General features: G+C 37.6%; 3 protein-coding genes across 3 annotated transcripts; 1 reads left to right on the forward strand and 2 right to left on the reverse strand.

Moving 5' to 3' along the window:
• The first annotated feature begins 292 nt into the window (after window positions 1–292).
• LOC110740243 (nuclear poly(A) polymerase 4-like) lies at window positions 293–8842 on the forward strand. Its single transcript, XM_021920730.1, is given in 14 exon segments — window positions 293–873; window positions 975–1052; window positions 1754–1861; window positions 4339–4401; window positions 4540–4701; window positions 5461–5574; window positions 5675–5737; window positions 5813–6142; window positions 6230–6394; window positions 6528–7475; window positions 7576–7671; window positions 8206–8288; window positions 8382–8403; window positions 8405–8842. Coding segments are annotated over 14 exon segments (2454 nt in total). The 5' UTR covers window positions 293–738; the 3' UTR covers window positions 8492–8842.
• Window positions 8843–9260: 418 nt separating this feature from the next.
• On the reverse strand, window positions 9261–13347 carry LOC110740242 (receptor-like protein kinase HSL1). Its single transcript, XM_021920729.1, has 2 exons — window positions 10626–13347; window positions 9261–10522 (listed from the first exon to the last, which is right to left on the reverse strand). The coding sequence occupies exons 1-2, from the start codon at window positions 13264–13266 to the stop codon at window positions 10119–10121; spliced, it is 3045 nt and encodes a 1014-aa protein (XP_021776421.1). The 5' UTR covers window positions 13267–13347; the 3' UTR covers window positions 9261–10118.
• A 2015-nt stretch (window positions 13348–15362) lies between these two features.
• LOC110740245 (60S ribosomal protein L6) lies at window positions 15363–17852 on the reverse strand. The gene is made up of 4 exons (XM_021920731.1): window positions 17517–17852; window positions 17325–17431; window positions 15893–16074; window positions 15363–15768 (listed from the first exon to the last, which is right to left on the reverse strand). Exons 1-4 carry the CDS (start codon window positions 17771–17773, stop codon window positions 15613–15615), a joined length of 702 nt encoding a protein of 233 aa, XP_021776423.1. The 5' UTR covers window positions 17774–17852; the 3' UTR covers window positions 15363–15612.
• Between the last annotated feature and the right edge of the window lie 6908 nt (window positions 17853–24760).

The following is a 24760-nucleotide window of genomic DNA, read 5'->3' on the forward strand; positions in this document are numbered from 1 at the left end:
GGATATGTGATAAAGTTAGTGAAAAGTGATAATAGACTAATGAGGTGAGAAGAGAGAAATTATGAAGAGCCCCATCAATATTAATGCTCTAATAATAATATTAATGCTCAAAATCCATACCGTATTACATGGTTTAATTTATCACCCCAAATCAAATAGGACCGCAAACGCCCCTATTCAATGATATTTTTTGTGGTGGGGTGAAATAATAATAACAATTAAAAAATGTTGATATTTTTTTTGTTATTATACTCGTACAAAGAGAGTGGGGTCTAACATAGTAGTACGTGCCTTCGCTTACCAAACACGGCCTAACATCAGAATTCACACTCTCTTTGACCTTCCTTTTTTCCGTTTTCCCCAGATTCTTCTCCCCTTCTTCCTCTCTTTCATCTCACTCTTTCAGATCTCTCTCCTCTGTCTTTGTCCCATTCTTCTCACTCTTACCAAATCATTTCATCAATCATCTTAAACCCTAATTAAATACCCAAATTAAATAAAAAAAAACCAAAATTATCTCTACTCCCATTGTTGGCAAATCTATAAAGCTTAATTTCATCACCCATTTCTTTTTTTTTTTTGTCTGTTTTTTGTTCCTTTTACATCCCTTTTATGGGGAGAGAGAATGCTTAATTGATGCTCAATTTCGGAAGGAATTGAGCTGTTTTTGAATTAACTTTCAATCTTTGGTGGTTTAGGGTTAGGGTTTTTGATTGGGATTTTTTTGGTGGTGTTCAAATGGTGGGGGGATCTGAGCAGCAGCTTAATAGTAGTTCTTCTTCGTTGCCGGCGAAAAAGCATGGCATTAATAAGCCGATTTCACTTGCGGGTCCCACTGAGATTGATCTTATGCGGAATGCTGAATTAGAGAAGGTAATTGCCTCTTTAATTGGTTTTTTGGTTTTTGTTAATTTAATTTTTTGCTCAAATCAAGTAAATCCATAATTTTTGAATAATTGATGTTGATTTTGTAGTTTTTGATTGATTCGGGGCTATATGAGAGCAGTGAGGAAGGAGATAAGAGAGAAGAGGTCCTAAATCGAATTCGCGAGGTAATTATCTTCCCTGTATTGTCGGCTTATTGTTAAATTATTGATATTGAATGTCAATTACTCTCAAATTATGTACTTGTAAGGTTGATTATGTTAAATTGCTTGTAGTTTTTTCAATACAGTAGTACGGAGTAATTTGTCATAGACAATTAATCAGTTTATTTTGAGATAAATTTGTGGTCAAATTCTAAGTAAGAGAAAAGGGTGATACATGATTTAGATTGGAGGGACAGAGTAATTGCCTTATGTGCTATGATTACTGATGTAGTGATACAAGAATGGCTTTCACTTTCTTTATTTAATGCTGACTTTTGTCTTTGTTGTATTGCATATTAGCATTATATACCAGTTGGTATTTGGTAATCAGGCAAAGTATATTTTGGTTGTTATAATGGCATTGCGAAGTAGTTCAATCAAACTAGATGTAGTTCTTGATGCCCTTAAAATTTTTATTTACTGTTCTTTGTTTTTGTTATAGAATTGGTTTAGTACTAGATTCACATCCCTGGAAGTCCTGATTTTGAAAATTGATTGATGATCATTGCATAACTCACATGGCAGGCTAAGAATTATTCTTCTGAATACCAAGTAAATATTAAAGGATTTTTTTGTTGCATTGCTTTTTTCACAGAGTTATTACATGGAGCTATCATTCATGAATAGAATACCAGTGTAAATTGTTGTTATAATTTGTCATGCAGATTGTGAAAGGGTGGGTAAAGCAGCTGACTCGCCAAAGAGGATACACAGATCAAATGGTTGACGATGCGAATGCTCTCATTTTTACTTTTGGGTCGTATCGACTGGGGGTAATTAGTTTTTTATTCTCTAATTTAAAATGTTTGCCTTTCGGCTGCACCATGAGTTTTCCTTACATCTCCTTTATCATCTCTTGTGTGTTACAAATTTTCACTTATTCATGAAAAGAGGATAAGGGTCGTCATCTCTTATTGCTTAGATCACTCTGCCAAATAATTGTAGTATACAGAGGTATCAGCAAGTTAATCTCATCAGATAACTATGAAGAATTGGGGATGTTATAATTTTGTTTGGTGTGTATCTGACTGACATTGGGGGGGGGGGGGATACATCTGAAAGTTCTGGTCCTTTCGATCACTTTTTTGTTATTATTTTTTTTTATTGATATCTGTGTGTTGAGCTTTTAGTGCTACTTTTTTTTGTTTAATTTTGGAAACTTTGATGGATTTTGGCATGCTACTGCGATAACACCTTTAATGCTCTTCTCTTTGGGCTAGATTAGGTTAATCTAATTAACTATCATTAAATGTTTGGAGTCTTTTTCTATCAAAAGGAGGAGAGGGTGGAGAAGATCAGAAGACTTGGAGAAAAGAGCAATACCACTTGAATTTTTTTTTTTGCTTATTAAGGTTTTGGTTGATGTATAAAGTGTAAGCGCCTCAAAAGTCCTAGTTATTCTTCTCTAATGTTTTGAGAATATGTATCCAGTAAGGCAATTTTTATGAGTGATAAAACTTGAAAGCGTGTCCGACTGTTCGTCTAGTTACTAACTTTCTCTGTTCAATAAGGGTATAGATAATTGGGCCCATTTTTTCTTTTGTTTGCTGACAGTAAGATTTTCTTCATCTTCTTTTTATCTTCCCTATTTCCCCCCAATCAGCGGAGAAAGTGTTTAAACCTTTAACCTCATAGGCATACTTAAGACTAGTGGCTTATCTACTTTGGTTGGGATTTTGGTATCTTAAATTGCCTTAGTTCTACTTTTTGCCTTGAATGCAATTCTTGTCATTATGGCCGGTCTTATTGACCGTAGCTTCTTGCCATATGTAGCGTCTCTTTGACCAAAAAATAGACTGAAATTTCTATTTTTCAAACATCTTTATGTTGCTCAACAATTTTCTTTCTTGTTCCTTGCTGAACAAACTAAGAATTCTTTTTCTCAAATATTAAGGGGTATTTTCGCGTCTGAATTTGCTCTCTTGTTTTCATCAAATTATAGAGATAATTTTCTCTGAAAATAAGAGAAGGATATCATTGATTAAGAGAGACATGTCTGTTGAATCCTCCAACTAAAGCTAAAGAATAGGTCCCTTGTTTGACCTTTTGGTAATAAAGAAAATTTTCATTTCCATAAAGAGTAAACCTTTATCCTGTCCCATCAATTGCAGCAATGAAGCTGACAACCCAGCTGGAAACTAGCTCAACACGATCTCAGTTATCCAAATTGAGTTGATTTTAGGGTGTTTGCATTTGAGTCAAGAAAAGTGGATTAGCTTGAGACATTTGAGGGCTCATACTTGAGCGCAAAATTAAGCTATTAAGTAGCAAAAATGGCCTTTTTTATTTTTTTTATTTTGGGGGGGGGGGGGGAGGTGGCAAATACGTGAGATATAATGTTGTGGAAGTCTCCAGAGAAAAGGGTGCGCCCAGTTGGGGTATATTGATTTTCTTTTGTTTGTGGTGGGAGTAATTAGTTATTGGTAGATGATTTTTTTTATTAATAACAGTAAAAATAGGCAGCACTAATGTAGTTTTAGTAAGGTAATAAATATACAAGGCAACATTTCTTAAAAAAGGGAAATGATGCAACAAATATAGAACTTCCTAAAAAGGTAAACATTATGGATTTTTTTTCCTTGGTGACTAGGAAGCTTGTTATATATATATATATATACACACAAGCACGCGCGTGCACGCACACACTTATTTTTTTATTTTTTTACTTTCAGTTGGGGTATATTGATTTTCTTTTGTTTGTGGTGGGAGTAATTAGTTATTGGTAGATGATTTTTTTTATTAACAACAGTAAAAATAGGCAGCACTAATGTAGTTTTAGTAAGGTAATAAATAACAAGGCAACATTTCTTAAAAAAGGGAAATGATGCAACAAATATAGAACTTCCTAAAAAGGTAAACATTATGGATTTTTTTTCCTTGGTGACTAGGAAGCTTGTTATATATATATATACACACACAAGCACGCGCGCGCGCGTGCACGCACACACTTATTTTTTTATTTTTTTACTTTCAATATTTTCTATATATGTTTGGCGATGCATAACTTCAGTTGTTGTTATCATCAATTTTTAAAAATTATAAAAATTAAATTTCAATTACTTACACATTGGCAGGGGTCTAACAAAAATCACATGACTCTGCTTTTCTCCAAGTATAAATCACAAAATGTAATTGAAGTGGAGTGTGTAAATAGTGTACACTGTAGAAATGTTGCAAGTAAAAAAAATAAAAATAAAACTGAGGAAGTATATTGTTATAACAAATTAAGATAACTGGTGACTTATGGCAGGTACACGGACCTGGGGCAGACATTGATACCCTGTGCGTTGGGCCTTCGTATGTAAACCGTGATGTAAGTAATGACTGTATTAGTTGAGATGTTATCATCCGGAAAATGAACTTAAACTTGTTTAGTCATTTTCTTGAAGCTATTATTGCTCTTAGACATGCCTAAAGGAGACACTCAACCTGTTGAGGTTTTGTCATTCAGGAAGACTTCTTTATAATACTGCACGACATTCTGGCTGAATTAGAAGAAGTCACTGAGCTTCAGCCAGTCCCTGATGCTCATGTCCCTGTAATGAAATTCAAATTTCTAGGAGTTTCTGTTGACCTCCTCTATGCAAGTGTTTCGATGCTGATTGTTCCTGATGTAAGCAACATGCCACTCCATATTTTTCTATCACTTGGATTATTTTCTTTACCGTTTTATTTTCACTCTTTGCTTATTTCGACCTTGAATCATTCTATATTTGCATGTTGCTGTATACGTTCTACTTGGTTTTTGTTGGTTACACTTGAGAAGACTATAAAAAAGAACAAAATTATGCTTCTCTATGTTTTGTCAATTGTTCGTCATTTGGATCCTGTATCTTATTTTGAGAATTGTAATATCAGCACCCTCCCAATTGTTTGAGCTACCATCTTTACTCTATTGTTTTATTTTCCTTCTCCTGTGGCTCCAAGAGAATGGAACCCTGCATGCATGATATTAGGTTTTTCATTCTGAATTTCTGATCTGCATGAAATATCATAAAGTAATAAGGTACAACACCCTCTGCTGCTTCTTTCACTTGTTATGAGAATGCGGATGTTGGTTTTTCTTGAATGGTGTGGCTCAGATTTCTCCTGGTTTGTGTTGTCATTCTTGATCCATTGGCCAGAAAAGTCAAGAGGCAGATACGCGATGTGCTGTATGGACTCTGATGTGGATTGACTCTGATATTTGAGAGTGCTTTATGCTGTTGAATATGTTTAGCCACTGAAGTTTTCTTTCATGCTCTTATTTGGTTATGCTCACTTCGAAAGTGGTTTAATAATCGTTCAGATTAGTTTCATAATGTAAATGTTTTCACACTCCTTTATTTATGTTGATTTGTTTACTATTTTACTAATGTAATTTTTTTTCCAGGACTTGGATATATCACAGGGTTCCGTACTTCACAATGTTGATGAGCAAACAGTTCGTAGTCTGAATGGATGTCGAGTTGCGGACCAAATCCTTAAGCTGGTTCCTAATATTGAGGTGAATGCTCGATATTCTTGTAGCCAGTTTTACTTTTTGTGGACTTTTTTTTTTTTGCTGTTTTTGATGATGCTTCTTAACCTCTGTGCAATTGCTATAGCATTTCCGGACAACGCTAAGGTGTCTCAAATTTTGGGCTAAGCGACGGGGTGTCTATTCAAATGTAAGATTTATCTTGCTTATCAGTGACAAATTGGTTGTGTAGTAGTTTGAACATCTCACATTCCTCCGGATGTAGGTGACTGGATTTTTAGGTGGGGTGAACTGGGCTCTTTTAGTTGCTAGAGTATGCCAACTATATCCGAACGCTATTCCTAGCATGTTACTATCTCGATTTTTTAGAGTTTATACTCAATGGCGCTGGCCAAATCCTGTGATGCTCTGTCCAATTGAAGAAGAGGATCTTGGTTTCCCTGTGTGGGACCCTCGTAAAAATCCTAGGGACCGCACTCATCATATGCCAATTATTACTCCTGCATACCCGTGCATGAATTCTAGCTACAATGTCTCAACAAGTACACTCCGTGTTATGATGGAGCAGTTTGAGCATGGCAATAAAATTTGTCAGGTAAGAGCATATGTGATTCTTTTGTCTGTCTTTATCCCCTTTGATGACATGCTATTTATGGATTGTTGTGCATGTGTCCCTGTGCAGGATATTGAGCTTACAAAGGCCCAATGGAGTACCCTCTTTGAGCCATACCTTTTCTTTGAGTCGTACAAAAATTACTTGCAAGTTGATATCGTTGCAGATGATGCAGATGATTTGCTGGCTTGGAAAGGCTGGGTAGAATCTCGACTTCGGCAGCTTACCTTGAAGGTAATATGGAGTAATTGCTTTAGCTGAACTTTCAAGTTGGACCTGGTACCTTAGTAGTTACGACTTTACGTCTCATTAAGCTTGTAGGTAGTATCATATGTTATTCTTATTGATTATTACTTGTAATCTGCAGATAGAGAGAGACACATTTGGCATGTTACAGTGCCATCCTTATCCATATGAATTTGTAGACACATCTAAGGAATGTGCCCATTGTGCTTTCTTCATGGGCTTGCAGAGGAAACAAGGGGTGAAAGTCAAAGAAGGTCAGCAGTTTGATATTCGAGGAACTGTTGATGAGTTCAGGCAGGAGGTTAATATGTATATGTATTGGAAACCTGGCATGGATATATTTGTGTCACATGTTCGTAGAAAGCAGCTTCCTCCATATGTTTTTCCTGAAGGCTATAAACGACCTCGAAGACACATGAGTCACCAGGTTGAAAAAATGTGTGGTGATGCTGAAGGGAATATCCCCGGGTCTACTGATAGACCACTCAAGAGGCGTACGGATTCTGAGATGGGGGATCTGACACCATCACGTCTTGAGAAGAAGGCATCTATCAGTCCGCAACGACTGGAAACTCTTTCTCCAGAGTTCAATTCTAGATATTACACTCCGTCACCTTTGAGCTCTACCTCAGACATGCTTTGCCACGTGCAAGATACAGCATCATTTTTGGATGGTGACACAAGTATGAACTCGCACAATGTGCTGCTAGACAGTACCAATCATAGTACCATTCTGCTGGAGAAGCAGGATATCACTAATAATATTTCTGTGGTTGATAATGAAGCACGTACAATGGATGCACTGTCGCAGGACGTCTCCAGCCAGGAGAATCTTGCTTCATTTGACATCTGTAATCGAATTATGGATGCTTGTCTGGTTAGAAAGGATGAAGAGATTTCTGACTCTCAGAATTCTCAAACTGAATCTTTCCGTAGAGCAAAGGACCTAATAGAGAGGGCTGCAAAGGATGATATTGATGAAGTAAAGGATCATTGTGAGCAGATCAAGGGAGCTGAAAATGGGGTCCATTTTGAGTCCAGCTCTGGCACTCAGACTCTCAATCATGAGGTGAGTTACTCTGTTATGAGGACTTTGGGTTAAGAAACTGGCAGATGGCATGAGAATAGTAAAGTTTCGAAATTAGTGAGGGAAAAAGGGGTCTTTGCAGGATGATCTATGTGGGGCTGATCCTGGTTTGCATTCTGATAATGGATTTCTGGACGGGACTGATGTTTTGCAGGGTGGATCGACGGAAGAGCTAGAGGTTTGAGGCTTTCATCATATCCTCTGGATTATTTTTAATTACTTGAGACTTTTTTTGTCGTGGTTTTGTTGTCAGTCTCTTTTTCATGATTTCACTGTTTAGGATGTGTAGACTTTGGACTGTTGTGAAAAGGAAGCTCTTGCCTTTAAGCACCTCTGGGTTCTCCTATATATTGATGCCTTCCTCCCCCGGTCTGATCTTATCTCTAGTTCTTTTCAATTAAAGAAAGGACAGATCCTGAAGAATCAATCTTTCATTTTTTTATTACTCTATTCTATTGATTAGTGTTGTAATATTTTGAATCTGCATTACCATCAATCTATATGTAGAGTATCTAGAAGTTTCTTTCTAATGGCTTTTCTAGCCGTCTCTTCAGTTTTTTTCTAGCTACGAATATGTAGATTCAATCAGTAACATAATATGTTACCGGTCCTGGTTTTGCCTAGGGCCCAACAATAGTCATTTGTTTATTTGATTATCTTCCTTATTGTTGAACCTAACAACATTTTTTTTACTCTTGTCATTGTTTTGTAGTCAAGTACTGCTGTCGGCATGGCCATAGAAACTCGAGGTAGAACTACATATTCCACAAAAGTTGTGCAGAAGCCAATCACAAGGCATGAAATTAATACCTCATTCTCTTTTATTGCAAAATTTAGTGACCACGTATTGTGTTGTTTGGTTCTCTGGCCTTTCTTTTCTTCTAGCAGGTTGAACCTGAGATTGATGGCAACAGAATATTAGAAATACTCATCATGAAGCACTTGTAAATAGAAGTCCAGCAGCTTCGGTAAGTTCCAAAAATTTACTGCTGGATTAAATTATGGTTTTCCAGGTGCACTGGAATCTTGTTGTGCGGAAGAAAAGAACTGCAATTTTCTGAGTTCACATGCCCGTAATTTGTGATATATGTATGATTATGGATGTGGTGTAGTTCGTGCGGACCCCTTGTAGCAGGTCTCTCTGGCCCTCTAGGCAGCTTGCTTGTTCTAAAGCTGCTTCAGAGCGTCACACCTGTTGCTGTGGATGTGTGAAGACTGTGAACCCTTAACCATGGTCATCGGCAGGAGATAACTGAGACCAGACTAAATTGGGATCTCCGGCTCTCCGCTACATCTTGTAGGAAGTGAATTTATGTATTGTAGCCAAAAAAAAAAAAAAAAAAAAAAAATTAACAAAAAAGAAAAAAGATGAAAAATGAAAGTTAAAAAAAAAAAAAAAAGGTTTGTTACAATGAAGAGTGACTGAGAAGTTTGATTTATTGCGGCATTAGTACCTAGATTTTAAGTGATGAATTTAGTTTGTAAACTTGGGTTATGTACCATCTCTGATGAGATTATAAAAATGTTAGTACTGGAATTTTCTTCTTTTACTTGGCTTGCTGCATTTTCTGACTTTGATGTATGAATTTAGTGGATGATCAATGTGATTTTCTCTATGTTTAGTTGGCTCAACATTGATGGATTTATGTTCTGGAGTTTGTTTTAATGTTTTGAAGTGTTCAGAAATACATGTAAATACACTAGTTTACACACTATATAATGGGCTGCTAATTTTTAGCAATTTTGATGAAATATGAATTTCTTATTTGAGGATTGAGATAAGTTATATGCATGCTACATTTTTCATACAGCATGAAAGTTCTCAACTCCGGTATCAGATATGGAGGGCATACAGGTGGTGTTAAAATATTTCGTGAAATGATTTTATTTAAACGTAAATTACTCCTAATTTTGCCTCGTGGATATATGACTTTTCATGGGGTAACAAACTGAAAATCTCAGTGTTCTAGAAAACAAGTAATTCTAGAGAACAATGAGAGGAGGAAAATAAGATTTTCGAAAATTATTTGTTGCTAATCTTCTTGTGGATGTGACAACCGGAGAAGGTTGATCAAGAAATGTTCAAAATGTTGAACCTTTCTGCTGCTGGATTTTCTTGACTAGGACTACTTTGGCTAGTCTGCCTACCTATTTTGATCTTCCTCCAGCTCCTTTTTTCTCATCTTTCTCGGTATAAGTTTGAACCTCAAAAAATTCAGTTCACCGGATCAGATCAGATTTTATTATATGGTTCACTTTCGTATTAAGAGTCTAGTAGTTAGAAAAATATACATCGAGACAAATAGAGGATTTCTACTCTTATATTACTTGATAGCTGGAAAGGGAAAATTGTGGAATACTGCAACAACTGTAATGAGTCATGGAACTGTATAATCAAACTCATAACTTGAAACAAGATACGACTAAGGGAAAATGTGAAGTGTTTGGGACATTCTAAAATAGTATGAAGTATATATGATTACGATTGGAAGACATATTTTCAGCACTTCCTGTTACCTAGCTCTCATTGAACTTAGCTTTTGAAAAAACACACTGCCTTGTGTCCTCATGAGTACAAATTCAGACCATGTCATAGATATCCTATGTTAATTGTCCTGTTGGAATTTATACAACTAGAATACTAGAGATAGAATTTCCACCGCCAAGAAGAGGGGCAATTCCGCGTTCATTCCTTGCCTTAGCTCTATATGAATTTTCTAGATTGCTGCATTGTTGAAGTATCTGTAAAACCTGCTTCATTGATGGCCTTGAAGAAGGTAATGTGCTGGTGCACATCAACCCAATCTTGAGCACATTGTTCATCTCTTCTAAGTAGCAAGACTCCTGCACTTCCTTGTCAAAAACATCCTCAATTGAATTCCCTTCGCTGTAATGCTTCCACGTCCACTCAGCAAGATTTGAGTGCTCATCTCCGATGTGGGGCTCTTTCCCTGTAACTAGCTCAAGTAAAACTACTCCAAAGCTGTATATGTCAATCTTCTCATCCACCTTGGTTGTACAGCAATATTCTGCAATTCAGTTTCAGATAACAAAGACTTCTCTGTCAGCTTTTTAAGTAGTTTGAATTAGTTGTTAGAAATCATCTTTGAAATAATAAGCTAGATGTTTTACCTGGAGCCATATATCCAAAAGATCCTGCAACAACAGAGACTGTGTGAGACTCTCCTGGCTTAGCCAAAATCTTTGCTAACCCGAAATCAGCAATCTTGGCATTGAATTTGGAATCCAGCAAAATATTACTGGATTTCACATCTCTATGAATAATAGGAGGTGAACAATCATTGTGCAGATAACTTAATCCTTGAGCAGCGTCAGTAGCGATTTTCATTCTAGTAGGCCAGTCCAAAACTGCATGATGGACCGACTCACTAATCGATGAAATGGCTCGTCTTTTACTCCCATGGATCCATTTATCCAAGCTTTGTTTCTCCATATACTCATAAACAAGCAATTTCGAGTTTTCAGTTGAAATACTGCAAAGTAACTTCACTATGTTGAGATGCCTTATTGTACCTAGAATTTGGACCTCTGCAGTGAACTCTTTTTCATAACTGTTGCTCTTATTCCTGCTGTCCCATATTCTCTTAACTGCGACAACTTCCCCTGATTGATTAAATGGTATCCTGTAAACTTTGCAGGATCCTCCAAACCCAATAACGTTGTTCTCGGTTAAGTTGTTAAGGATTTTCTGCTCTGTGAAGTGTATCCTATGGAAAGAGGTCAGTTTCCATGTATTGCGTTCTTGCTTATTCTTTCGTTGCCTGATTTCATTTATTATGACCACCATGAAGTATATTACAGCTAGGAAGGCAACTATAGTAAGGACTATAATTAAAGCTATATATTTTGAGGACAACTTTTTTGGATTTTTTCGATGAATTGAGCAGTTTGGGAGGTCTAAAATTCTATCATCAGAGCATAGGTTGGTGTTCAAGAAACTAGCCTTGAATGCACTGTTATAAAGCCCATAAGGTATCTTCCCAGTAAGCTCATTGGACGAAAGATTAAGTGAATTGAGCTCTAAGCTGCCCAATTCGGGTGGAATTTGGCCAGAAAATTGATTATCTGACAAATCAAGATAATTAAGAACAGGCAAAGAGCCAAGAACCGAGGGAATTGAGCCAGAAAGCTTGTTGTAGGAGAGATTCAAGCTGTTCAAGCTTTGCCATGAGATAAGTTGTGAAGGAAGCTGACCTGTGAGTTGATTTGCATCGAACAAGAGAGTGTTAAGGCGCGCAAGGCTAGTTAATTCCAATGGAACAGTACCTGTGATCATATTGTTGCTTGCAGCGAACACCTGTAAATTTCTCCAAGTGCTTACACTCGACGGAATTTCCCCTGAAAATTTGTTGTTGCTGATTTCCACGCGACTCAAGTTCCAAGCCAAATGCTCAGGAAGCTGGCCTGAAAATTGGTTGTTGCTAAGTAATATTGTCTGAACATGCAGCAGAGACCATAAGCCTTTAGGAATTTCACCTGAAAAGCTGTTGTTGCTGAGTAAAACTACAAGCAAAGAGTCGCATTGGCCTAGAGAAGCTGGGATTGTCGCATTCAGATAATTGTTGAATGCCACAACACCTAACAACCTCCCGTTGAAGCAAAGATTCTCTGGCAGTTTGCCTGTGAATGCATTGTCTGATACCTCAAAGCCATGGAGTTTCGAGTGTCGGCCCATTTCTGGGGGAAGTGGACCTGAAAACTGGTTGCTAAACAACTTCAGACTCTTCAAAGAAGGAAGTAGGCCTATACTTGGTGGTACTCTTCCATAGAATTGGTTCTGAAATAAGTATAAGATTTCTAAGTTTCGCAAATTTCCAAATCCTTCAGGGATTGTTCCTGTCAGATTATTGTTCGAGAGATCGATTTCCTTCAAATTCAAAGAGTTGATCGAGGCTGGAATTCCCCCTGATAGCCTATTTTTATGCAAGTAAATGTATGTGAAGTTCGTGAGAAAGAACAACCCACTTGGAATTTCGCCAAGCAAGTTGTTTTCCACCAAGTCTAAATGCTCAAGGCTCTTAAGGCTAGCAAAATCATTTGGAATTTCACCAATCAAATTGCATTTTTCCATCCAAAGAAACCTTAAGCTCTTAAGCATTCCAAATTCATTGGGAATTTTCATAGGGGTAAATGGGTTGTTAGTTAACACCAATTCTTCAAGGTTCTCCAAATTTCCTAGCTGTGAAGGAAATGTACCATTGAACAAATTGGAATCCAAATGCAAGGTGATCAACCTTTCGAGTCGAGCCAATGAAGCAGGGATACTACCAGTGAAGTTGTTCTCACTAAGATGAAGGTGTTGAAGATTAGGAGAAAGCTTATTTATATCATTTGGCAGTTGCCCAACAAAGTAGTTCGAAGCTAGGACTAATGTTTGGAGCTTGGTGCAATTATATAAAAAAGTGGGGAAATTACCTTGGATGAAATTGTTTCCAAGATCAAGGAAGGTGAGATTTTTGAGATCACAAATGGACGAAGGGATCTCTCCGTCGATGTTTTGGCTATTCAGGGAGATTCCGGTTATGCTTTCGCTACCGGTGCAATTTATTCCGGGCCAAAGGCATGGGGAGCTGGTTGAAGTCCATTGTTGCATTGAGGGTTGATTACCCCACTGCTGCTTGATTTTCAGCAGGATTGCCTGTTCTGAGATCGGATTTTCGGAACTTACCAGCAAGGGAAACCAAGCCATGCTGAGATATAGCATAGACAGCAGGACTTTTGTAGGAAGTAAGAAGAAATATGACATTTTCATATGGTTGTATTACACTTGTATACTAGCACAAAATCATGCAGTTTATTTCTGCAGTTTTATCAACCTGAACCCCTATAAATCATGATCAGCTACCTCTTCAGATTTTTGTTCATAGTCAGAAAAAGAGACTAATCAAGGCCACTCTTATCCATTTTTCTAGTCTTTCTTAACTTGGATGACGAGTCAAAGACGGATTTGAGTGAGTTTCTCCACACTTTCCTACAGAAATTGGAGTCAATACCACAAAAAAAGGTAGACGTTGATTTTGTTGTTGGTTGAAAAGAAATACAGATGATTATTAAGTATGCTTACCCATCGGGTTTATTTATTACCATCATTTAGTATTGGCTATCACCTATTCATATTTCTATTGTTTTTTTCAAGACCCAACCAGATGAATCATCCACATTCCCTCAACCACACACCAAAAATGCCCAGCAAATTGAACAAGTAGTATTACAATGTTGTTATGTATTTGTTAGTATATAACATGATAAATTTGTATATATTTTAAACATTAACATTGGTGCTACTAAGATGTAAAATATACCATTGATAGTTGAATAGTGCTATAAGTGGTTGTAAATTGTAATGGTATTAAAAATTGTTACAATGGTATTCTTTTGAAACTAATATATGTACCACTAAGTTGAGCAATCATGTCATTGGTAATGTAATGGTATTATAATTGGTTCTAATGATACTATAACAACTACAGTGGTACAACTAAAACCTGAAAGTTAAAGTAATAATATTTGACTTCATCACCTATATTGTTATACTAAGTTGTCATTATGTCCTTATTATGTACTAACAAATACTACCTCCGTTAACGAGTATTTGCAACAATTGTACTTTTCGCGGAGGCCAAGGCAAAACTTTTAAGGCATGATTATTGAAAAATAAAGGGTACTTGGTTAAGTATTAATCCTACCTAAAAAAAAACAATTAAACAAAAGCATATCACCACCGAAACTCAAAACCAGAACCACCACCAAAACCACCGACACCCACCATAACCACCAAACCCATCGACACTCAGAATCCAAAACACCACCAAAATCACCGAAACCCAACCATGAATCCAACCTTCACCGCCGAAACCCAACCACGAACCCAACAAACCACCCACGATCCCAACAAATTAAACCACCCACGAACCCAGCAAACCCAAAACCCAGAATCACTAAAACCACCGACACCCACAACTAATCACCACGAAAACCCAGGAACCACCAAAGCCACCGAAACCCACAACTCAAAACCACCACCGAAATCCAACGACGAACCCAGCAAAACCACCGACGAACCTTCAAACCCACCCACAAACCACCAATTCCTTCGAGTACCACCAAAACCAACCCTTCAAACCACCCACAAACCACCAAATCCAACCATGAACCACCGACGAACCCTTCAAACCCACCCACAAACCACCAAATCCAACCACGAACCACCGAAACCTTTCGACTACCACCAAAACCAACCCCCACGAACCCAGCAAACTCACCCACAATGCACCCCCACAAACCTGCTAACCCACCCACAAACCACCAAATCCAACCACAAATACAAGCAAACCAGCGACGAACAACTAGATCTGAAACCTCCTTTAACAAAGTTTTGGAATTTGATGAGAGATGAAGAAAAGGAAATGAGAGATGAAGGAGGAGAGAGAAAGATAATTGGGGAGATGAATTGAGATTAATCTGATCATTAGGGTGGGAAGACATACATAATTAATTTAGATTAGAGTTATAATGATTTGTAATTATGTGTAGTATTATGTGTTAATAATTTTTAAATGAGGGTATTTTTGTCATTTTGACAAAAAAAAATTTACTAAAATAAGAAAGAAATAAGTTTGTTGCAAATAATAGTTAGCGTCCATTTTTAGCATATGTTGCAAATAATCGTTAACGGAGGTAGTACATAACAACACTCCCTTTTAAAAATCCTCAAGAGAATTCTTAATTTTTGTTATCAAATGCTTGCAAATAAACACCAAAGAGACGGTTTGCCAACATGCAATGCACCTCCCACCACAAAATCAAAGTACGAAGTAGCAAAAACCAGACATGTACTGATGTACCGCAGATCAGAAACAGGCATTCATGTTACCTTACTCTTTGAGCATTTCATTGTAATTTCATTGATTGCAATGAAAAACCTATCTAGATGAGAAGGGTCGACCAAAGAATATTCCTTAATAAATTTCATTATCTAAATATATGTAAGCCATGTCTACTGCAAACTGGGACGGAGGAATACAGGAAGTACTGCCAATATGCGAGCATACAAAACCACAGATTAACAAAGCAAAATCAACAGTCCAAAACTTGGACCTTAAAAAACTAATTCATGTGGCTTCATGCCTGCCTTCAGTGAAAATCTTGCAGCTAAGTAAGCTTTCAAGTCAGACACTCCCTCAACTGACTTCACAATCAACGCATCAACAACTTTTTGATCATCCTTCTTCTCTTGTGGAAGAACATTTTCATCCTGCATTCAGAACAGAAAACAAAAATGAGTCAGAAATTACATAATCAGCTTAGAAACAATAGCCATTATGCCAACTTTCAACAACAAACAAGAGCAAGAGGATGCATGAGGCAGAATGCCAAACCTTCTTATCTGCTTCAAAAAACTCCCCCTCTCCCTTTTTCTTCTTCTTCTCAGTCTTCTTAGCAAAGTACTTATCAGCAAACTTCTCCAAATTAACTTCAGAAATGTCAACCTTGGTTGAGGTTGCAATCACATAAGCTTGGTTCACACGCCTTAAGGGGACACCGTTAATTTTGAAAGGTCCTGTAACACTACAAAAATTAGTAAATGACAAAAAACACAAGCATTTTATTAGAGCTCTTACATCATCCATCCATAAAAATTTCAACATTTAGACTTTTGTACTATTGACATATTTGACACCCTCCTTTTTTACCATCTATTATGATCTACAAGTACAGTAAAACATATAACTTGTTCTCTTCGACTTATTCCCAAAGTCACACAAGAACATTTGATTTTAGTTCTTTTATTACTTACAGGTATAAGGGAAGAAGTTAGAAGTAAACAAGATTAAGAATCTGACGCTGCCAACTGCAAGCTGCAACCCATGCAAATCTCTCATTCCTTTTTGGGCTTTACTTTTAAGCTTATTCATACAACATTCCATTATCCTTGTAGCTCAATATAGAAAAGAGGGTTTTTCATCAAATTTAATTGATTTTATTTGATTCAGGGTGACTTTCAATGGTAGAAGGAAAAAAGTTAGAAGAGACATTGTTGAGAGGGGAAAGAAATGGCGACGGTGGTGGGAAAGTGGCAGGCTGGAGGCGGAATGGCGGTGAAATGATAATGGGTTGGTGGACATGGTGGTTAGGGAAGAGAAGGGACAAAAACAGAGGCAAAAGTTATGTCCCCAAGTTTGGCACATGAAAGTCAACGCTGGAAAATAATAGTCAAACGCCTAATTCGAGAAAGAGTCCCTCCTCACGGAAAAAAAGAGTCCTAATTTGCCACTCTTTTTTATGGAAGGTACTTTGTCACATTAAGACCACTTGAAAAGGTCTGTTTTGACAAATTTTCCTAAATAATTAAAGATTTTAATGGTTAAATTGTGTATTTGGAACATTCAAACTAAAAATGTTACAATATCTATAAAACAGAGGAAAGATAACATAGGAATTTATGGCTTCCATTAAATTAAATGAACATATCATAAAACACCAACTACATCAGGTCTGATTTGAAAGATAATTCACTATTGGAAGCATGCTCAAGCAATACACCATAATTTCCGTTTTAGGCTTTGATTAACTTAGACTTTCAAATGATCAAGAGGGGTTAAAAATCTAAGTATTAAGCAGCAAACAGGCAAGATCATTTATTTTCCAAAACTCCTCCAAAACAACTATAATCAGACAATTAGCAACATAAAGCTATCAATCTTTTCAGCATTATATATACCGTTATGTATACCATTAAACACACCGCAACACTTCCATTATACATGTAGATCAAAACGGTCCAAAATTAAAGTTATAGGAGAAACGGACCAGTGACAAGTAGCAATCCAGAAGGAAGCTGCTTCAAGAAGACGACTCTCTTCCCCTTAAACCTCCCAGCAAGAATGATCAAAACCGTACCAGGGGTAATACTAGCTCTGAAAAAACAAAACCCAATTCATACATTCAACATCACAACCAAATCCCTTGAAAGAAAGAACAAACAATCGAGAGATAACCAACCTGAGTTTAGCAGGCTTCGGGTTGCGTTTGTTAATCAATGGCTTCTTGACATCATCAGCTGGGTAGAACTTCGAGGGCTTTTCAGCTGGCTTAGCTTCGGCTGGTTTAGGATCATGGCGAGGAAAAACGCCGCCGTTTTTAGCTTTGATAGCCCAAAGACCACGCTTGTGGTACATTTTCGATCGGGAGAATTTCCCTACTCCCTTCACCAATTCTGGGTTTCGGGTCACTCGAGGTTTCCTCTGCTTCGCCGCCATTGCAAATGTCTGAGCTTCACTCACTCTCTTTCTCTCTCCTCTCAACTTCAGATGCTGCTATGGAAGTATAAAACTTATACTAGGGTTTTCAAATACTTTGTTTTATTATGGGCTGGGTTGGGCTTATATGAGGGAGCCCATGTTGCTCTCAGTGTTCTATATCAGTTTGTTTTTTGAAAGGTATAGGGTGGATAATTAACATTCATCATTGCTATTGTGGGGCTGTGGGCTAATAGAGTGGCAGATTGGTTAGCAAACTACGGTGTCTTTGCGGTCTTGTGAAGTAATGATTGGTTATTTTTGAGGCGGTTTTAAAGGATATTCGAACCGTTTTATTAGAGGACTTGAGTGGTGTGACACTAGCCAGATTGGTGCCGGTGGAAGACCCTTAGTCTTAGGGTATAGGTTGTTAGTTTTGTATGTTGTGTTGCTGTTTTTGTTTTCGTTTGCTATTGTTTTCTTTTTTTAGTTTCTTGTAGTTCTCCTTTTCTTCTGAGGCTTGTCCCTTGACTTCACCAAAAAAAATAGCGATGGACTGAAGTTTTTTTTTTTTTTAGTACAAAGTAATTAGGATTTCTCACTAGATATGTCTTCTTATTGTAATGTATTGATAGTAGTTCTTATCAACTTATTTCAGATCACAAAAATCTTGATTAAGGCGGACTCAGTAGTTCTTATCAACTTATTTCAGATAATAAATTCTTGATTAAGGCGGACTTTTATTAAATTATTGTAAGACGCGTTAAAATTACCCTTATAATCTACTCCATAAATTTACCATTTTCTAAACATAAATTTTTCCACTAAACAAACACGTATAATATTACAATAATATAAGTCTTCATAGCATATATCCATTAGAAATTATACATTAAAATACAATCAAACTCATTAGAAATTGAAAGTTACCCTTAACCGAATTAAAGTTACCATAAAAATTTTGTCAACAACTACCGAAATTGGAGGGAAAGGTATAAAGTGGGACCCCCTCATCGTAGATTCTAGCCTGAAATTTAAGAGTGGTAGTGCTACTCTAACTTTTTACAAGTTTATGGTAGTTGTCTTAAATTTTTTTTTTAAAAGGTAGTTGTTTTCAAAACAGAGGCTTAAATTGGTAGTTGTTGACAAAATTTCCTTAAAATTACCCTTAAATTGACGTCTTACAATAAAATTAACGTAAGTCCGCCTTATACAAGACTTATTGATTTCTAATACATATTTCAGATTTCTATTCAGATTAGATGTGATCAAAACTAATCAGACCAAAACCCATACTACATTATGTAAAACTATTATGTCTCGCTTCCGCTGAGCCGCAGCCGACACAACACGACCAGGAACGAAGTCAGACAACCCAGATTGTGTCAAAGGAGAAGACCCCGTCAAGTTAACATATACATCAAGGCCTCTATCCCGGGAATAAAGCAACACATATGCTCGTCGAAGAGCACCGTCATTCCCTCCAATCAACTCAACGTTAACCTCCTCTCTTATAGAAATCCCAGAGCGAAAACAAATATCAACAAGGGTATCACGAACAACGTTGTGCCGAACATCAATACCCACCATCCCAGCACAAGACACTGCATGATCCCCACAAATATCCCCATCAAAAACCCTTGAGCATGCAAAACACGGTGTCAAAACGGAGAACAAGGGAACACCCAACCAGTAGCAAAGAACACAACGGTAAGTCTTACCATTCATAGTCTGACCCAAGCCTGATATCGGGACAACTCGTAACGAGGCAGAAGTGTGATCCCCCTGCTGGAACTTCCATAAGGCAACCTGACGCAGAGATAAGGAGAAAGTGGATTCTACAGATACAGTGACCTTCGTGAAATATATATCTGCCAATTTCTTCATGAGTTTGGGGGCAGCGATCTCACTAGGGTTACGCATAAGGCCAGTCTCCAAAGTCCTATTAAAAAGACTAAGAGCTTCATCGAAGGCCGATCCTGGACCAACAATGCCAGAATTGCGAAGAAGCGTAGCCTGAAGACCAGAAGACTGGAAACGTGACGCAAGGAAAGCATAGTGCCGAACATCACCTACTGAACAGACACCTAATCCACCATAAGAAAAAGGTAAGGTGGCAAGTCACCATTACTAATCACCAAAACCTGGCCCCGAAGCAGTTACAATGTGCTCCAAAGAAGCTCGAAGGGCCATATCAAAAGAAATCTGGGCCGCTTCAAAAAGACGAGGAGGACAAGTGCGCATAGAAAAGTAGAGTTTTGAAACCCCAATACACGCATGAAGTAGTAACAACTCACATTGGGGATCATCAAGCTTAGCAACAACATCCATTAGCATAATGGTCTTCGACACTCTCGGCGAAACAAGCTCACCACAGAAAGAGGAATCCGCACTGACAGGACCACCAAGTAACTTAACTCCATGCACAGGATGACCAATGTCTGCAGGAAAGACACCGACCAGACGGCTACGTAGGTCCTCCGTGCGCCAGAAAACTTCCGTTTTCTCAACATTTACATGGAGTTCGAGACGAGGCCCCTCCACCAAAATCAACTCCATAACCTTTCCTACCACCAAGGTGTCACCAATAATAGTGCCTTCATCCAAATACCAAGCCTGCAAACATAAGTCGAAAGAATCCCTAATTCGGCACACCAACGGATGGAGCACCAAAGCAAAAAGTAAAAGGCCAAGAGGATCACCCTACTGCACTCCTTGACATGACCTTAAGATATGCTCCCCATAAAACAGTCTGGCTGGAGTACAGTAACAAAATTCAACCCACCGGGAGAGAGCAGGGCAATGGAGACGAACCTCACGCAACAAAACCGTACGGTTAACCAAATTAAAGGCATTCTGGAAATCCACCAGCAACATAGAGAGGCCAACATCACCACCAGGCCACGAGCCTCAACCAATCGATTAACAGCATGAAGAATAGCCTCACCACCCGCTGGCACCCCAACAATAAACTGAAACCTCCTAGATAGCTTCCCAGACACGGACCAATTGCAGCCCTAACCTTTAAAACCAAACGCCTTCAAACAGTACCCATAGCAATAGGCCGAATACCACCACTGGGCTTAACAAGTGGCGTAAGAGGAGCATTAGCAATGTATTCTCCCAACTTAGCAGGACATTTCTCAGCGAGAAAGAGATTAACCACCTGCGTAATAGAGTCTACCAACTTATCCGAAATAGCAACTGCAACACCACTCAAGAAATCCATAAGGTGTTGAGCACGCAAGCCGTCTCTACCACATGACGTACCACGCGGAAAACCCCTAATCTGATCCATAACAACAGCAGGAGTAGCAATAAGGTGCTGATCAACGGGAATATCTGGTAAGATAGGAGCCGGAAAGGAAGGGCGCTTTGCTTGTAAATCTGCAAGAGTAGCATCATTATAAGGGGGCAAGACCAAAAGACAAAAGAACCCTAACCGCAGTAGTGTAGTGCCCATCACAAATCTTTCTCTTACATTGCTTAATATTACGCTCAGACAAATCATGGTCCTCATCAGCATCCAACAAAGGTGGAGACACATCAGCCAACGTGTCCCGCACAAGATGCACAAAACCACTAGGCTCACACCAAGAACGAATAGCAGCGATGATACTCTCTTCTTGTCGTTGTCGCCTGACACCCGAAGTACACTCACGATTACTCCTCAGAGAAAAGGATTTAAGGACACAAAGAGGAAACACAAGCAATTAAACCCAACAAAAGATGTCATCAGGCTTGCAAATCACCTTATCAAGCGCTCTTTTGAGAACCCGAGAAAAACCTAAGAGACACTAAGGAGGGATAGATTTCACCGAACGTAACCGCTTAGATAGCAAACTATTAAGGAGAGCAACATCGAAAGCAAAATGAGGCTCACGAGGCACACTAGAAACAGATACCTCCGAAGACGGACCCTACGGTTTAGGAAAACCATAAAGAACAAACCGAACAACACCATCCCCAGAATCAGGTGGGGCCACAATATCATCAGAACCATGACCATTTCGACATTTCATACGAAGAGTATGTGTCTTGAAACACTCCCCACAAAGCCAAATGCCCATACGACGAAAGGTTGACTCCGCCTCTAAGAAAATAGCCAAATCAGAAGTAAGAGAGATGCGGGTCAAATCCCGCGCATCTGCACAACAATGACGGTCACGGAGATGAGTGATCAAAGATGTTTTAGTGAGCCCATTCCCCCCACTATCAAGACACCCATTAAGACCCACAAATGGGCAATGAAAGCGAATAGAAGGAGGCATAACACCCTCCACAACTTGCCCCAAGAAGCTAGCAATACAGCATAACGCAAACTGCACTTGAAACGACCTAAAAATGCACCAAAACTACACACCCAATTCACACCAACACTGCACCAAAAACAGCACCAAATCCACCCCAAAACAACACCAAAACCACCCCAAAATTGCACCAAACTGACCGCCTGAAAACTGCACCAACTGACCAAAAAACAGCATAAATATTCGAGAGGAAAACAGCCCACAAAACTAACCCAATAACCGCCTGAAATTCGCCCCAAAAACGCACACGAAAAAGGACGTAGAACTTGCCTAAAACTGCAGCAAAATAGCCCCCAAAACTACCCAGAAATCGCAGCAACAAAGTCCCCAAACAACCCTTAAAACAGCCAGAAAATACGAATGAAAACCTACCAAAATCATGCCTGAAAATAGAGCAGAACACCACCAAAAAATAGAGCAAAACCCACCAAAAAATAGAGCAGAATTACGCCTGAATTTCACCCAAATCCGCACCTGAATTATCGCCGAAAAATCGAGCCTATAATTGTCTGCAACCTGAACCGCCGCTGAGATACCGCGAAGGACCTGTAGGGCCTGGAAACCGCCGAAATAACGCATGTAAAGCCGTCAAAAATGGACCGAACCTGCCTTGAATTCGCCCACAAACTACCTGATAAACGCCCTAAAATTACCTGAATACCGATGGAAATGCACCTGACCGATAACCTTTTGCCCGTCCTGACCCTACGCCGGCGATGCAGCCGAAAAAATGACGTGGAAACCGCGAAAGAAACCTAAACCTACGGTGGAAGAAAACCTATTATTATTATTATTAATAATAATAAGTAGTTAGTAATAATTATAATAAATAGTACTTATAGTATTAAATAAATGTTATTCAAAAAGTAATAAGTATAAAAATAAATTTTTTTAAACAATTAAGATCAAACCAGATAAGAAACATTCATATCAGACCAGAAAGATTCAAATCAGACCAAATCAGATATTACAATAGACCAAATCATCTTGTGTAATTAAACTAAGCAACCAAGTAGGTCTCAGTGAGACATCCTCCTCATTTTCAAAATCAAATTATGTTTGACGAGATTATCATTCCTGCATCATATCATAAGATGGAGTTATGGTGTTGGCAACTTTCAAATAGCGTTATACTGTCAGAAAGTTCCTCTGCTACCCTGAATAGCTCAATGATATCGGGCTAAAGAAAAAGGAATGATCAACTAAGATTAAGCATATTATTCTTTAAGTTTCTAAATATATAATTGAATCTTCTGGAAAAACCGATATATTATAATCTCCTATATATTTCTGATTTGTGGAAGTGACAGCTTAATTTAATGCTTTTGTAGACATTGTGATTAATATCTTGAATATCATTCAACCTTGATATTTGCATACGAGTAATAGCCAATTCTCAATCATCACTTTTTTTGTCATTTTTTGCCAGGTGCACCCATCAAACGAGATCTCGAGTTATTCTAATAAAAATTACTTCCAAACATCATCTAAAATAGTCTCATAAAGTTTGTTAATTTATAGTTTCATGTATATAGTCTCATGTAATTTGTTAATTTTATAAATAACTAGATTTAAACATGTGCGATGCACGTGTCTCTATTAGTAATTAAATTTAACATTTAATATTCATGTACACGGTGAAAAATGAATGTCATAATTGGTTATTTATTGACTTAATTTTTTTGCAAAAAAACCATGTCCAATTTTGTATTACAAGATCAAATTGATCTAAATCAGTATATGTGAAGACGATCTTTAATTACAATCACTGTTCAACTTCGATTTGAACGAATTCTATGCAATCGAAAGCAATTACGAAGGTAAACACCAATATATTTGTTAAAATTCGTTCATATTATACAAAATTTGTTGATTATAGTTATTGGTTGTAATGTAGAAAACTTAAATAATCATTCAATTGAAATTGGAATTCAACAAGAAGATGAAATTGTAGAGGATGCAAAACAAGGTGTAAATAGAAGCAGAGTATGAAAATGGAGTACTTGTAGATCAGGTTGAGGAGAAAAATCAACATATAATACAAGCTGAAGCAGAGATTTGATATAATCATTTTTATTTGTTATAATCCGTTTTGATTTGGCATTATCAGTTTTGTATCGGTATAATCAGTTTTACAACATAATCAGTTTGATATGATATAATCACTTTTTATTTCTTATAATTTGATATGATATAATCACTTTTTATTTCTTGTAATCACATTTAATTTGATATATCACTTTTTATTTCTTATAATCACATTTAGTTTGATATAATCACTTTGTATTTCTTATAATCACATTTAGTTTGATATATAATCACCTTTTATTTCTTATAATCACATTTAGTATATATTCACTTTTCATATAATTTGATAAGATTGTAAACCTCTTCGTTTACTCCATTTAGATGAAAGTTCACTTCGAGTCCTCATCGCAATCATTGATTTGGTGAACTTTCACCTCTTGTCTAGCTTCACCATATATAGTTGAAGCGTAATACAGAGAATGTTAAAGGAAGAGAGAGGGAAAAAAAAAACAAAAAGAGGCAGAAAATAATCGTCAAAAAGGAGAGAAAAAAACAAAAGGAAAAGACGTGTAATAAAAGGTGAGAGGAAGAGACAGAGATGTGCTAAAACTCATGTGATATTTACTGGGTCCACATTAATATTAATGTGGATCAGGTTTATCATAGTCTT

Source organism: Chenopodium quinoa, unplaced genomic scaffold (assembly GCF_001683475.1).
Source record: "Chenopodium quinoa cultivar QQ74 unplaced genomic scaffold, ASM168347v1, whole genome shotgun sequence".
Classification (NCBI taxonomy): domain Eukaryota; kingdom Viridiplantae; phylum Streptophyta; class Magnoliopsida; order Caryophyllales; family Amaranthaceae; genus Chenopodium; species Chenopodium quinoa.

Excerpts from the sequence above, each read along its gene's own strand:
- LOC110740245 (XM_021920731.1), bottom strand. The coding sequence starts at position 17,773 with ATGGCGGCGAAGCAGAGGAAACCTCGAGTGACCCGAAACCCAGAATTG. Across the intron at positions 16,075-17,324 it reads TGGATTGCTACTTGTCACTG|GACCTTTCAAAATTAACGGT; the intron begins GTCCGTTTCTCC and ends GTAGTGTTACAG. Across the intron at positions 15,769-15,892 it reads TTTTTGAAGCAGATAAGAAG|GATGAAAATGTTCTTCCACA; the intron begins GTTTGGCATTCT and ends TTCTGAATGCAG.
- LOC110740242 (XM_021920729.1), bottom strand. The coding sequence starts at position 13,266 with ATGAAAATGTCATATTTCTTCTTACTTCCTACAAAAGTCCTGCTGTCT. Across the intron at positions 10,523-10,625 it reads TTTTGGATATATGGCTCCAG|AATATTGCTGTACAACCAAG; the intron begins GTAAAACATCTA and ends ACTGAATTGCAG.